Here is a 15,567-nt window from a genome sequence, read left to right as displayed (position 1 = left end):
GCAGCCCGAGGCAGAGCGTAAGACGTCGAGTTTGAAGACCGACTAGTCGTTTGACGGCGGTCAATGAAGCTCTTCGTTGATTTTGATCATGGTGGCCAGGGTGACGAGCTCGAGGTTTGTTGGCAGCGTGAGGAGACAGAGGAATGAGCTCCACCATCAATACCAGTGTATGGATAATCCACTTCCTTCATTAGTCCACCAGCTTTGAGTGTGTACTCAAAGACACTGTTCATGAGTCCACCATTACATCCGGAGTCACATGAACCTGCCTCCTCTGGATCGCATCTGTGTTGGTATATTTCCTGTCAGCTGGTTACAACATAGCTGTATAACTTGCAGACTAGTCATGTTCCCAATCTCAGAAGGAATACCCCCAGTTAGATTATTGACGTTGAGATACAGATCAGTGAGCTCAGTGAGATACGATATCTCTTTAGGAATCTCTCCTGACAAGCTGTTGTAGTGCAGGTACAGACCCGACAAGCACTTCAGCTCTGCCACTGCCGGTGAGACCCGACCCGAGAGACCCTTCCCCACCAAAGAAACATTGGCCACTTTGCGGTGCTCGTTGCAGGCCACGCCTTCGAATGAACCACTACACGGGTCACCTTCTTTGGTCCACGACTTCAAAACCCTGCCTTCCGGGTCCAGAGAGGCCTTCAACTCCATCAGAGCTCCCAGCTCGGCATTCCCACAAACAGGTGGTGGCGTAGAACATACGAGCAGAATAAACCGAGAAACCAGAAAATGGATCAAACCCATGCGTGATTTCGGGTCAAAAACTCGAACTTTGTCCGAAATTCTTGATCTTCAGTGCTCACAGTAGAAACCCATGTTGCTTTTGCTACTAAGTAGGTGAGGCTAATCGATGTTCCTGGGCGCTTAGCATCCCCGCCGTTCTCTTTGCTGTTTTGGCGAGAGTGGGAGCAAAACCCATGGCTCAGACCGAAACGGCAGTAATCGAAGTCGTTTTGAAGTGGGTTGCTTCTGTAAATTCTGGAGAGCGAGCAGGAGTAAGCGGCCTGGTCAAGGGTGAGCTCGGTGAGCCGCTGGCGGACGAGGAGTTGTCGATCGGTTCGTATCGGAAGCCACAGGTGAATCGGTCGCCGAAGAGGTTGTCGCAGGGGTCGATGAAGGGTTTCAGGCAGAGGCAGCAGGCGTCGAAGGGCTTGATGGAGTCCCTGCCCAACCGCTCCCTCTGGGTTCCATAGCCGAGCTTCTTCTTCTCGTCGTAGGTGAAGAAAGCGAGGTCGTTGTCGTTCTTCGAGTGCCTCTGCGGCATCTTTTCTCAGCGGATGATTGGGAATTTGGATTAAAATCCAACTCTTCTGATCGTGGATTTTGGGAGTTTTGATTTGGGAATTTGGGGAGGGAGATGCAAAAGCAGCCCTTGGTGATGTTCAAAACGACGCCGAGCTGAGCACTGCTCTTGAAGGCCTCACAGAGGCGGCAGGAGGCGTCGGCTTTGAGCACAGTCTTGAGGCCATTGCAGCAAGTCCCTGCCGGCTTCGTTTCCGTGCTCCCATTCGACACAAACGACAAGCAGTCCGCCATGTTCAAGATCAGGCTCGAGCAGTCCACCGAAGGAGCCGGCGCCGCGCAGTCCCCAAGTCCAAACACCAGCACCGCCATCACCACCACCAAAGTGCTCATCCAAACCCTCGTTGCTGCTCCCATTTTTTTTCTTGTGGTATTGTGAAAAACTGGAGAATGTAACAAGCAACAGAAGCGGGAAGTGGGTTGGTGAGGGATGGATGAAGGAGTGCACGTAGATTGGGCTTTGAGAGCCGGGCCCGAGCCTGGCGGGAGAAGAAGCAGGGCTCTTTGCACAGCAAGCTCAAAACAATTGTGTGTTTGAGAAAAGATGGGCCTGGCATTTGGGTTCCTCTTTTTGTGGGTCTCAACTTTTGTTTTCTTTGATTTGGCACAAGTCTTAAGTGTAGAAGGACTCCCTCTAACATGTATAATTTTTTTTTTTTTTTTTTTTTAGTATAGAATATATATATTTTTTTTTCTAATACATAGTAACATATGTATTTTTTTTTCTTTTCTTTTTGTAATAAAATTGACTTTCTTTAATGAAACATTTATTTATTTATTTTGATGTGACTGTACTTGAAGTTTTGAAGTTTCAAGTTGCCTACGTACTCTTCCAAAGAAGAGATCAAGTCATAACGTAGTTCAAATGAGTGATGGTTTTGATGATGATTTTGCCGTACACAGTTTATGCTCTTGCGGGCCAGGAGCATGGTGCGTTTGCTTTAGGGGTAGTAGCGCTTCAAAAATCTGCCGTTGATGGGGCCGATCTTCAACCCGTCTTCTGCCATGATTAAGTAGGCGCCATTGGTGTAGATCTCTTGTATCACGTAGGGTCCATCCCACTTTGATGTGAACTTGCTTTTTGTCTTATGAGTTGTAATGATAGGCCTACGCGACGCCAGCACGAGATCTCCGGCTTGGAAAGACCTTGGGCGGATTTTCTTGTTGAATGCCTTGGATAACCGTGCTTGGTAGCATTCCAAGTGTTGTTGAGCTTCGAGCCTTCTCTCATCCAGCGCTTCCAACTCCTGAAGGCGCAACTTTGCATTTTCTTCATCAGTCAAGCCTTCTTGTATAGCCATCCTTAATGAGGGGATTTGACTTTCGAGCGGTAGAACAGCTTCTACGCCATATACAAGAGAATAAGGTGTAGCTCGGGTAGGAGTCCTATGTGTAGTCCTATATGCCCAAAGTGCTTCACTTATTCTTTCATGCCAGTCTCTCTTTGTTCGGCCGATTACCTTTTTCTGGAGGTTGCACAACGTCTTGTTGAATGCCTCTGCCAGGCCGTTGGCCGGAGCATGATACATGGAAGACTTGTGCTGCTTGAACTTGTATTTGTCGCAAAGCTCGTCCACGAGTCGGTTGGAGAACTGCTTTCCGTTATCAGTGATAATGTAGCGAGGCACCCCATATCGGTGGATGATATGCTCCTTGATGAAACGAACAACAGTTTCCTTTTTTACTTCCCTTAAAGGTATGGCTTCAGCCCACTTGGAGAAGTAATCTGTTGCAGCTAGGATGTAAGCTTCCCTTGCAGATGACTTTGGCGTAATTGGTCCTACAACGTCCAATCCCCATGCGTCGAACGGCCATGAAGCAACTGTAGGGTGTAATGGTTGAGGCGGTTGATGTATGAAGTTGGCGTGGAACTGGCAGGCTTGGCACCTTTTGGCGTGTTCCAGGCAGTCCTTCACCATACTTGGCCAGTAGTAACCCATTCTTTTAAGCCGGAAATGTAGCTTTGGCCCAGACTGATGTGCCCCACACACACCTGAATGTGCTTCTTCCATGGCTTGATTAACTTCTTCCTCACCTAGGCATCTCAGGAGTACTCCTTCAAAAGAGCGTCGATAGAGTGTTCCTTTGTAGTAAAGAAAGCGAGGTGCTCGTCGACGTATTTCGGAACGGTGTCTAAGATCATCTGGAAGCTTTCCGTGCTCTAAGTAGTCGATCAGCGGCTGTCTCCACTCTTCAGCATCGACTGGAAGTACTGAGATGACATTTGTATCATCTAGTGACATTTCATTAACGAGCGGAATCACCCACCTTTGGCAAACTGGCACGTCTGCAACTTCATCTTTTCCTAGTGTCATACTCGAGGCTAGATTGGCGAGAGCGTCTGCCATTTGATTTTCCTTTCTTGGCACATGTTCCAGTGTCACAGCTTCGAACTTTCGTAGCAGTTGGGTCGCTAGCCGGAAGTATGGGACGAGATCATCTTTCCTCACCTCATATTCAGTTAAGAGTTGATTGATTATGAGCTTGGAATCGCCATACACCTCAAGAGCTGTGATTTCCATGTTGATCGCCATTTGGAGCCCGATTATCAATGCTTGGTACTCAGCAACATTGTTGGAGCATAGCTCATTCAGTTGGAAGGAGTAAGGTAGTATTTGCCTTTGTGGCGTCATGAATACTACTCCTGCCCCCGCTCCGTCTGCTCGTGCGGATCCATCGAAGAACATCGTCCATGTCGGAAAAATATTGATGTAGAACACCTCTTCATCAGGCAAGTCGTCTGAGATTTTCCAATCAGCCGGGATTGGATGATCGGCAAGGAAGTCTGCTAGCGCTTGTCCCTTGACAGCTTTAGCTGAGACGTAGATGATCTCATATTGATTAAGAAGCAAAGCCCATTTAGCGAGTCGCCCCGTCAAGACTGGCTTAGACATAACGTATTTAACAGGGTCGGCTTTAGCAACCAAGTGGATGGTGTAAGCATGCATGTAATGTCTGAGTTTCTGAATGGCAAACACCAAAGCGAGGCACATCTTTTCTATTGGGGAATAGTTCAACTCAGCGCCGGTGAGAGTCCGACTGAGGTAGTAAAGTGCTCCTTCTTTTTGGGATTCATTCTCTTGCGCCAAGAGTGCTCCGATTGAATTTTCCTGAGCAGCAATATACAATATGAGTGGTTTCCCGGGCACAGGTGCCCCCAGGACAGGTGGACTTGACAAATATTTCTTTATGCTTTCAAAAGCATTATGGCATGCTTTGTCCCATAAGAATGGGACATCTTTCTTCATAAGGCGACTGAACGGTTGACAACGCCCTGCGAGGTTGGAAATGAAGCGTCTAATGAAGGCTAGCCGTCCTTGTAGACTTTTCAGCTCGTGCAGGTTTCTTGGCTCGGGCATGCTTTGAATGGCCTTGATCTTTGATTGGTCTACCTCAATACGACGGTGCTTGACGATGAAGCCAAGGAATTTTCCAGAGGTGACGCCAAACGCACACTTTAACGGGTTCATCTTGAGGTTGTATTTTCGCAGCCTTTCGAACACTATTCGCAGATCCTTCAAGTGGTCTGATCTTTTCTTCGTCTTAACCACCACATCATCTACGTAACATTCTACGTTCTTGTGTAGCATGTCATTGAAGATTTTCTGCATTGCGCGTTGATACGTAGCTCCAGCGTTCTTTAGGCCAAAGGGCATCACCTTGTAGCAATAGATACCTTTTGGAGTACGAAAGGCTGTTAGCTCCTCGTCTTCGAGGGCCATGCGAATTTGATTGTACCCAGAAGAACCATCCATGAATGATAATGCCTCATGGCCAGTGTTTGCATCCACCATGATTTCAATGATTGGCAAGGGGAAGTCGTCCTTTGGGCAAGCATCGTTGAGGTCCCGGAAGTCTACGCAAACACGTATTTGTCCTGATTTCTTAAGGACAATGACGATGTTGGAGATCCACTTGGGGTATTGCACTTCTCGAATAAAGCCTGCTTCGATAAGCTTGTCGATCTCGACCTCAATTTGTGGGATAAGCTCAGATCGATAGCGTCTTTGAGTTTGCTTTATCGGTCGTGTTCCAGGTCTGACCGCAAGATGATGAACAGCGATGATAGGGTCCAGGCCGGGCATTTCTTTGTAGGTCCAGGCAAAGACGTCTTTGTATTCTAACAACAGCTGATAAATCTTCTCTATCTCATCTGTACTTAATAATGCACTTATGAAGATAGGCTTTGGTTCCTTGCTTGTACCTAAGTTGAGTTCCTTGAGATCATCCACTGTGGCTTGCCCCCCATCTTCGAGCTGTGGTGGTGCAGCAGTGACATCTTCCTCGGGGATTTCGTCTTCTTTACCTTCTTGAACCGTGATGTGGAAAACATCTTGGATCTCCTCTTCAGTGCTGTCTTCTTGAGCTTATTGGCATAAGGATTGTCTGGTGTGGATGATAGTACGCCTTCTCACTTTCAGTGGTCCCTTTGTGTCGACCTCCAAGATTGCTTGGCGCTTCATCCTTGAAGGAATCAAGCTTCGAACGTCATCTTTTTCTCCTAACCCATCGAGCTTTTCTTCCTTTGGTGTTGTCTTCCTCTTTCCAAAAGGCTTCTCATTATCTTCAAATTTTTCTGAAGCTGATCGTCGCAGAGGAGAGATAACTGTGCTGCTTTGTTTCTTAAGCTTTAACAACCGTTCAAAAACAGAGTTTTGGGATGTTGGCGCGTTAAGCCTCTTGAAGACAAAGGTTTGGTCTTGACCACCGATGCGATTAAACACTGACGTTCTGGAGCTTGAATGGCTCATCCTATCGAAGACCGACGTTCGAGGGGAGGGTTTAGGCTCTTCTTGGTCTTGTTCAATGCTCACGCTGATGTGTTAAGCACTAGTGTTTTTCGCTTTGTTTGAAATCATCACAGGTGCATTTGGTGTGAAACCAAGTCCGGCTTTGTTGTTGTCAACTCCGTAACCATGCTCCTTCAACTTCTTTTGAGTTTTGGTAAGGTTACGTTCTTCGTTATTGACGGTGTTTGAAACCTTCTTTCCAGCCACCGCAGAAGAAGCGAAGTCGTACCCGGCCTCTGACATGAGTTTGTAGGCGTTAGAGTCGAAACCTTCCTCGGTCCTTTTGGTTGGAAGAAAGCTTGATTCCACCTTCTTTGGTAGAGCTTTTATGAAGCCTTGTGGTAGTCTTGCGACCTTAGCACCCCCTAGCTGTGTCAAAGGCAAAACTGCATTTGTCTTGAGCAACTTCACATTATCCGTGTGCCACTGTGTGTCGGCTTTTCTTGTTTCAGTTTCGAAGGGAGATTGACCATTATTTCTTCTTGACATCGGGATATATCGAAATATGGGTGCGTTCGGTCCTTCTGACGGCGTCCTACTCCCTTTGGTTGTTGCAGGTTTAGCAAACTCGTCATCGTCTTTGCTTGAAGATGGCACAGTCTGCTCTTTTTGCTTTTTAGGCATGACTTGCCACTCCTGCTTTGTAGGTGCTGCTTTGCCCGTGGATTTGATATCTTCCGGAAGGGCTTCGGGTACCACATCTTCATCCATGTAGAACTTGGCGTCTGCAAAGTATGATTCGGCTTCAGTGAATGGCTTGGTATCACCTTGGATCACCTTCACTCCTTCTCGGTAAAATTTTAGGCATTGGTGAAGGGTGGACGGCACTACCCCATTTGCGTGGATCCAAGGTCTTCCTAAGAGCAAGCTGTAGGAAGTTCTTGCATCAATCACGTGGAATATCGTGCTTGATTTGAGCTCACCAATGGTCATCTCTACTCAGATCATACCCATCGCCTTTTGTCCTCCTTGGTTAAAACCCTGGATCAGCAGACGGCTCAGGGATAGTTCATTCACCTTGATGCCGATTATGGTCATTGTTGATTTTGGCATGATGTTTATGGCCGACCCACCATCCACAAGCATGCGGTTGACTTTGTATTCCCTTACGTACCCTGAGACGAAGAGAGGACGGTTGTGAGGCTTTGATCCCAGCAGTAGGTCTTCGTCAGTGAAGTTAATTGTGTCATGGGTGGCACAACATGTGGCACATTCATGTGGCTGAAGCTTCAAGCCTTCGTCGTTACTTTCTCGCACTTTGTGGTCGTCGGGACCTGCCAGGACTGCTGCTAGTGCTCTTCGTATCTTTTTTGGCAATGGTAGCGCTTCCTCGATGCTAAAGTGTGTTGGCAGACCTTCTTCAGGTGTGAGGGTCTTTTCTACCTCAGTGGCGATAGCTTTGCCTTTTAAGGGCTCTTCTATTTCTATTTCAACCATGTGACAGGCCATGGTAGTGCACTGTTGCAAAAAGTCATTCGGGAAGTACTCACGCAAGGAAACGGGAATGCGTGGCTCCTGCTCCATAGGTTCCCTAGCATATGTTGTTTTATTATGCTTTATGTTTCTTTTAGACTTCGCATTGTTGCAGCCGTGGTGATTTCTTCTTTGTTCCACATTTGGCTGTATGACTGGTGGTCTTGGTTTCCTTGTCTTTTTGTAGGTTACCAAAATCCATCCTTCTTCATCATCAGCATGTGCATCTTGGTCGCTTCTCTCCAGTGATGGTTGTGCAGGGGGTGCCGTGCAACTTGAGCATTCACGGGAACGGTCAGGTGTCGTTTGGAGAGGCACAGGATTAAACGATCCAAACGCAATTGTGGTGGTATGCGTTGCGGCCGTTTCCTCAAGATCGAGCTCAATTTGCCCTTGTTGTGCCAACTTCATGATGAGTTCTTTAAGAACGAAGCACTTGCCAACAGGATGACTCACAATACGATGGTACTTGCAGTACCTAGGATCGTTTGTGCGATTCATTTCTTCAGGACGCTTGCATTCGGGTAGTTCAATCACCTTTTTTTCCAGCAAGTCATCTAACATGGCAGCCATGTCAGAGTCAGGAAATGGGTACGTTTTTTGTTCCAACTCTCTCAAGGTGCTCTTGTATCTGTCTTGGGTGCGAGGAGGCTCACTTGTCTTTATTTCCTTCGCTTTCTTCTTGGAGGAGATCTTGATGGGCGCTGAGGAGGTCTTGATAGGCGCTGAGGAGGTCTTGATGGGGATAGTGTTGACGGTGAAAGCTTCCTTAGCAGGCTTCTTCCCGGTCTTGTCTACATTTGGGGCGAATACTTTATCCTTATTGAAGTTAGTAATCGGCTCCTTTTTCCCGTGATTAGCGATACTCAGCTCCATGTCGTGGGAACGAGTTGCTAGCTCTTCGAATGTTCTGGGTTTTATGCCTTGGAGGATATAATGTAACCCCCAGTGCATGCCTTGAACGCACATCTCAATGGCAGAGGTTTCAGAAAGCCGATCTTTGCAATCCAGACTTAAGGAGCGCCATCTATTTATGTAGTTGACGACAGGTTCATCTCTCCACTGTTTTGTACTGGTCAGCTCTAGCATGCTTACAGTACGACAAGTGCTGTAGAAACGGTTGAGGAATTCCCTTTCTAGCTGGTCCCAACTGTTGATAGACTCAGGTTCGAGGTCAGTGTACCAGTCAAAAGCGTTACTTTTCAGCGAACGCACGAACTGTTTGACGAGGTAGTCTCCCTCTGTCCCAGCATTGTTGCAAGTTTCAATGAAATGGGCGACATGTTGCTTCGGGTTGCCTTTTCCATCGAACTGCATGAATTTTGGGGGCTGATAACCCCTTGGCATCTTCAAAGCATCAATCTTCTTGGAGTAAGGCTTTGAGTACAGTACGGAGTCATGCGAGCTTCCTTCGTACTGTGTCTTGATAGTGCTTGCAATCATCTCCTGTAGTTGCTGGATAGAGAGAGATCCCATGGACGCCGTTGCTTGGTCTAGTTTCAGCTTCTCTTCGACTTTCTCTGCTGGAGGCTCCTCTTCTTCGTCGCCTTCTTTCTTTAATAGGCCAACAATTGGGTCAACTTTCACGTCGGGCAGCGCATCTAGTTGGTTGACAAGTGCGGCAATCTGCAAGTCCTTCTCTTCCACAGTTCGTGTGAGCTTTGCTATTGCTTCATTCATCTGAGCTAGCTGCTCCTCGATTGAAGTTGCTCCAGTGGTCATGACTTGCATGGTTGTACTGCCGCTCGAATCAACGTCGGGGAGTATGGACTCTGAGTATTTCTTTGGGCTCTCCCCTTTTGATGCCCTTAGCGAGGCTAGGGTGATCACAGGCTCGTACCTCAGGTGCTCTTGTTCCTTTGACAGAGTTAATGCAGGGGCGGAAGCTGCGGCAAAAAGATCTCTTGCCTTACTTCGGGTTATGATGCCCGAAATATCACCACTTGCGGCGATGATGTTCTTGTTCTTTGCTTTGATTGCAGGAACAGCTTGATCCTTTCTTGATGCCATTTGCGTTTTTTTTATGATTTGAGGATAGAGATGAGAGGTAGAGATTGTCCCACTGGGCGTGCCAAATTTGTAAACACGAATAATTCCTGAAACAAGCGACAAGAATACGTGTACAAAATATATTTTTTTGTATTAATGATTTTTAGGGTTACAATCTCTTTGTAATTTGGTCCTCTGATTCTATCTTCGAAGGGTGTGGGTTTGTGGATGAGTTGTTGATCCAAAGGGCCGTCGGGGCTTGATCTAAGGATGCACAGTTGATGAATGGATCTTCAAGGGCTTCTGGGCTTAATCTTGAAGGATGAACGGATGTGTGGATTTGTTGAGGTTGTTGATCCAAAGGGGCCGTTGGGGCTTGATCTTAGGATGAACGGATCTTCAAAGGCTTCTGGGCTTAATCTTGAAGGATGAACGGATGTGTGGATTTGTTGAGGTTGTTGATCCAAAGGGGCCGTTGGGGCTTGATCTTAGGATGAACGGATGATGAGTGATGAATACTTTCTTCAAGGGCCGTCGGGGCTTGATCTTGAATTGGTGGAAGTTCTTCAAGGGCCGTCGGGGCTTGATCTTGAAGGTGGATTTGACGAAGAACGAAGATTGCTTTCTTGATCCTTCGGGATTTGCTTGAGAGCTTTAGAGTTTCAAGGCTTCTTTCTTTCTTCCTTCCTTCTTTTCTTCTTTTCCTTCCTTCCTTTCTTTCTTCCTTCTTCTCCCCCTAAAATGAATGCCTTTGGCCTCCTATTTATAGAATTCCAAAACTTGATTTTTGGATTTAAATAATCAGATGAAATAAATCATTTCTGCCAGGTATTGACACGTGTCCTATTTGATGACTTTTCCAATTTATTTCGATTTTTCGTTGAGTCACACGCTACATGTAAAATTTATGTGATACGTGAGCATTGAAATTTTAATTTTTGGTCAACATTTATTTCACCGAAATTTTGATGTCTACAAATGCCCCCACTTCAAGGCGTGTCGTAGACATGTGCTTGTCACGTGTAGAAGATGCGTTTTGAAGTCCCTTAATGTAGATGTCAACCCAAGGGCCGTCGAGGCTTGATCTTGAATTGAGCTGGAGATTTCTTCAAGGGCCATCGAGGCTTGATCTTAAGTTAGACTGGAAGATTTTCTGGTTTCCTCCAATCGTTGATTTTCCGCAGGCTTAATCTTGAACTGAGCTGGAGGATTCTTTTGGTCTCCTCCGAAGGTCTGAACTTACTCCTTTGATCTGGAGTTGAATTTGATTCAAGGTGGTGAACACTTGATTTTGAATCGGACTTGTGATTTCTTCAAGGGCCATCGAGGCTTGATCTTGAACTGGGCTGGAGGATTCTTTAGTCTCCCCCTATCGTTGATTTTCCTTTGTGCTACTCTTGAACTGGGCAGCAGGATTCTTTTGGTCTTCCCCGAAGGTCTGAGCTTACTCCTTTTTTTCTGTTTCTTTGTTCAATCTCTCCAATTCGTGTTGAAGAGGGTTAGAGGATAGCTCAGCATAATGCAGTCCGTAGCTTGTCTCCACATGCTTCAATGCATCATTTTCACTTGCCTTACTTGCTCCCCTTTGTAGAAGTGGTATTTCCTTATGCAGGTTTAGCATCTTTTTCTGTACTATTTGTTCCTGATGCAGGAGTTGAATGCAAACCTTGCATTTGAATGGACCATCACTTCTTGGTGGCAGCGCAAGTTTTGAGTGGAGGTTCCGACATATGCTTTCTCTTCCTTGTCCTGGCAGGTGAGAACAAGGGCAAAGGAAAAGAGAGGGGAAAGCATGATATGAGATACCTTTGCTTTCGCCCTTGATGATATGAGATACTTTTGCCTGGTGTCATTTGTTTGGCAAGGGTATTCCGGAGAGGAAGAAAACTGAGCATTTTGAGATGCTTTCTGGGAGTGTACTCTCGGAGGTGAGGAAGAGTTGGGCATTTTTTTTTTCTTGTTTGCAGGTTTGCCTTGCCATAAAAGATGAAGGTCGACATATATAGGGATTTCCCAATAGCAAGTGATGGTACTGTTCTTTTAACCCTTGTCGACAAACGTTGATCCCGCAAATCCGGCTTTTTGAAATAGTGACGGCTCTTCGATCTTTGAATACGCCTCTTTGATTTCTGAAGACGCCTCTTCCGATTTCTGAACGAGTGCCTCTTTTGACAAAGCTGCACGCGTTTTCTGAAAAGCAGAGAAAGCGTCGCCTAACTTACGCTTGTCAGCTAAAGATGTGTAGCTGCGATGATAACCTCCACGTGATCTTTTGACAAAGTGGCACCCGTGCTCTGAAAAGCCGCGAAAGCGTCGCCAGCCTCCACGTGTTTTCAACTTTGTCGGAGATCTTTTGACAAAGTTGAACGCGTTTTCTGAAAAGCAGAGAAAGCGTCGCCTAACTTACGCCGGAAAATCCAGCTTTTGAGATTTGCAGAGCGATGTCTCTTCATTTTTTTGAATAAGCGGCCCTTCGATTTTCTGAACCAACGCCTCTTTGATTTCTGAGCAAGCGCCTCTTCGATTTCTGAGCGAGCGCCTCTTCCTTTTTATAGAGGTATTGATCACCTCTAACATGCACACTTTGAAGGTTGCTCATTCCTGAAAATCATCTCCGGCCTTTTGAGTTTTAACTCCATCCACCCATCTCTTTTAACACCTTTGAAAAATGGCTAACCCATCGAACCTTAGCTTAGAATTGAGTCTCAGCAGTGATCCGGTTGCGCCGCTTCAAGGTAATGTATGGTGCCCTTCTTTCTTATCTTCTAACGGTCCTCTTACAGGTGAAGACTCTGTGATGCAGGACGCCACAACAGCTACAATAGTAGCTAGGAACCTCCTTACTCCAAAAGATAGTAGGCTGCTGTCGGGACGGTCCGATGAGTTGGCCGTTCAAGAGTCCCTCGCTCTTAGTGTTCAGTGTGCGGGCTCCGTGTCCAACATGGGCCAACGCCTGCTTGCTCGGTCCCGTCAGGTGGAATCATTGATGGCAGAGGTGGAAGATCTTAAGCAGGAGATTAAACAGCTTAAGTACGAGAATAGAGGTTTGCATGTGCTTGCAAATAACTATTCGTCGGGCATGAAGAGGAAGCTTGATGAGATGCAAGAATCTCAAGGTCGCATTCAAAGTGACCATCAAAGGCTTGCGTCTTTCTTCCAGAGGCACATTTTTCCGGCGTCATCAAGCGTTCCACCAAGTATTGGGGCCTCGAATGATCTATCTTCGGTGCTTCCCGCTCCTGGAGTTTGGCCGAGTAGTGGGGCTTCACGTGAACGACCTTTGTGAAGGCTCCATCTTCCTTTTTCTTTGTTAGATACATTTTTTTTTTTTTTTTTTTTTTGCACTTGTAATTGTTCGAAAATCAATGAACATACTTCGTTTTATTTAGTGTATTGTGCTAAATACAGAGAAAACATGTACATCACCAAGATTTTTTTTTTTTTGTTTTTTCAATGGTGCTGACCCACCAAAGTTTTTTTTTTTTTTTTTTTTTTTCTCGGTGGCACTGATCCACCAAAGTTTTGTTTTTTTATTTTTTTTTTATTTTTTTATTATTAACTTTAATCATTACTTCCCAACATCATCATTTCATTTTACTTTATTTTATTTTTTTTATTATTTTATTTTATATATATATTTTTTTATTATTCTTTTTCCTTCTTTCGGTGGATTGATCCACCAGAGTTGCTTTTTTTTATTTTTTTTTATTATTATTATTATTTTTTTTTATTATTCTTTTGAAATATGCTTCCCGGCATAATCATTGCTACTTTTTTTTTTTTTTTTTTTTTTTTTTTTTTCTTTATAAGGCCATCTGCAAGGCTGAGTTCGTGGGTGAAAACCCAGGCCGAGTCCGAGAGAAGACGGAGGAGATCTTTGGGTGTGAGTTGACAAACTTTGATTTTGTCAATCACATTCAAAGGCAGTAGCAGAGGCAAGCAGACGGACGAGATCTTTGGGTGTGAGTTGACAAACTTTGATTTTGTTGATCACATTCAAAGGCAGCAGCCATGGCGGAGGTGCAGAAGCAGCCCGAGGCAGAGCGTAAGACGTCGAGTTTGAAGACCGACTAGTCGTTTGACGGCGGTCAATGAAGCTCTTCGTTGATTTTGATCATGGTGGCCAGGGTGACGAGCTCGAGGTTTGTTGGCAGCGTGAGGAGACAGAGGAATGAGCTCCACCATCAATACCAGTGTATGGATAATCCACTTCCTTCATTAGTCCACCAGCTTTGAGTGTGTACTCAAAGACACTGTTCATGAGTCCACCATTACATCCGGAGTCACATGAACCTGCCTCCTCTGGATCGCATCTGTGTTGGTATATTTCCTGTCAGCTGGTTACAACATAGCTGTATAACTTGCAGACTAGTCATGTTCCCAATCTCAGAAGGAATACCCCCAGTTAGATTATTGACGTTGAGATACAGATCAGTGAGCTCAGTGAGATACGATATCTCTTTAGGAATCTCTCCTGACAAGCTGTTGTAGTGCAGGTACAGACCCGACAAGCACTTCAGCTCTGCCACTGCCGGTGAGACCCGACCCGAGAGACCCTTCCCCACCAAAGAAACATTGGCCACTTTGCGGTGCTCGTTGCAGGCCACGCCTTCGAATGAACCACTACACGGGTCACCTTCTTTGGTCCACGACTTCAAAACCCTGCCTTCCGGGTCCAGAGAGGCCTTCAACTCCATCAGAGCTCCCAGCTCGGCATTCCCACAAACAGGTGGTGGCGTAGAACATACGAGCAGAATAAACCGAGAAACCAGAAAATGGATCAAACCCATGCGTGATTTCGGGTCAAAAACTCGAACTTTGTCCGAAATTCTTGATCTTCAGTGCTCACAGTAGAAACCCATGTTGCTTTTGCTACTAAGTAGGTGAGGCTAATCGATGTTCCTGGGCGCTTAGCATCCCCGCCGTTCTCTTTGCTGTTTTGGCGAGAGTGGGAGCAAAACCCATGGCTCAGACCGAAACGGCAGTAATCGAAGTCGTTTTGAAGTGGGTTGCTTCTGTAAATTCTGGAGAGCGAGCAGGAGTAAGCGGCCTGGTCAAGGGTGAGCTCGGTGAGCCGCTGGCGGACGAGGAGTTGTCGACCGGTTCGTATCGGAAGCCACAGGTGAATCGGTCGCCGAAGAGGTTGTCGCAGGGGTCGATGAAGGGTTTCAGGCAGAGGCAGCAGGCGTCGAAGGGCTTGATGGAGTCCCTGCCCAACCGCTCCCTCTGGGTTCCATAGCCGAGCTTCTTCTTCTCGTCGTAGGTGAAGAAAGCGAGGTCGTTGTCGTTCTTCGAGTGCCTCTGCGGCATCTTTTCTCAGCGGATGATTGGGAATTTGGATTAAAATCCAACTCTTCTGATCGTGGATTTTGGGAGTTTTGATTTGGGAATTTGGGGAGGGAGATGCAAAAGCAGCCCTTGGTGATGTTCAAAACGACGCCGAGCTGAGCACTGCTCTTGAAGGCCTCACAGAGGCGGCAGGAGGCGTCGGCTTTGAGCACAGTCTTGAGGCCATTGCAGCAAGTCCCTGCCGGCTTCGTTTCCGTGCTCCCATTCGACACAAACGACAAGCAGTCCGCCATGTTCAAGATCAGGCTCGAGCAGTCCACCGAAGGAGCCGGCGCCGCGCAGTCCCCAAGTCCAAACACCAGCACCGCCATCACCACCACCAAAGTGCTCATCCAAACCCTCGTTGCTGCTCCCATTTTTTTTCTTGTGGTATTGTGAAAAACTGGAGAATGTAACAAGCAACAGAAGCGGGAAGTGGGTTGGTGAGGGATGGATGAAGGAGTGCACGCAGATTGGGCTTTGAGAGCCGGGCCCGAGCCTGGCGGGAGAAGAAGCAGGGCTCTTTGCACAGCAAGCTCAAAACAATTGTGTGTTTGAGAAAAGATGGGCCTGGCATTTGGGTTCCTCTTTTTGTGGGTCTCAACTTTTGTTTTCTTTGATTTGGCACAAGTCTTAAGTGTAGAAGGACTCCCTCTAACATGTATAA

General features: G+C 46.5%; 3 protein-coding genes across 3 annotated transcripts; all 3 read right to left on the bottom strand.

Moving 5' to 3' along the window:
• Positions 1-255: 255 nt before the first annotated feature.
• On the bottom strand, positions 256-762 carry LOC103927058 (leucine-rich repeat protein 2-like). The gene has a single exon (XM_048573832.1). It carries the CDS (start codon positions 760-762, stop codon positions 256-258), a length of 507 nt encoding a protein of 168 aa, XP_048429789.1.
• A 676-nt stretch (positions 763-1,438) lies between these two features.
• Positions 1,439-14,362, bottom strand: LOC125472342 (leucine-rich repeat protein 1-like). The gene is made up of 2 exons (XM_048573648.1): positions 13,866-14,362; positions 1,439-1,703 (listed from the first exon to the last, which is right to left on the bottom strand). Exons 1-2 carry the CDS (start codon positions 14,360-14,362, stop codon positions 1,439-1,441), a joined length of 762 nt encoding a protein of 253 aa, XP_048429605.1.
• A 345-nt stretch (positions 14,363-14,707) lies between these two features.
• LOC108868721 (non-specific lipid transfer protein GPI-anchored 31-like) lies at positions 14,708-15,316 on the bottom strand. Its single transcript, XM_018652399.2, has one exon. It carries the CDS (start codon positions 15,275-15,277, stop codon positions 14,741-14,743), a length of 537 nt encoding a protein of 178 aa, XP_018507915.1. The 5' UTR covers positions 15,278-15,316; the 3' UTR covers positions 14,708-14,740.
• Positions 15,317-15,567: the final 251 nt, after the last annotated feature.

The sequence above is a fragment of a genome, unplaced genomic scaffold (genome assembly GCF_019419815.1).
Source record: "Pyrus x bretschneideri cultivar Hongxiangsu unplaced genomic scaffold, Pyrus_bretschneideri_v1 Contig7, whole genome shotgun sequence".
Taxonomy (NCBI): domain Eukaryota; kingdom Viridiplantae; phylum Streptophyta; class Magnoliopsida; order Rosales; family Rosaceae; genus Pyrus; species Pyrus x bretschneideri.
This window is presented reverse-complemented; position numbering and strand designations above follow the sequence as displayed.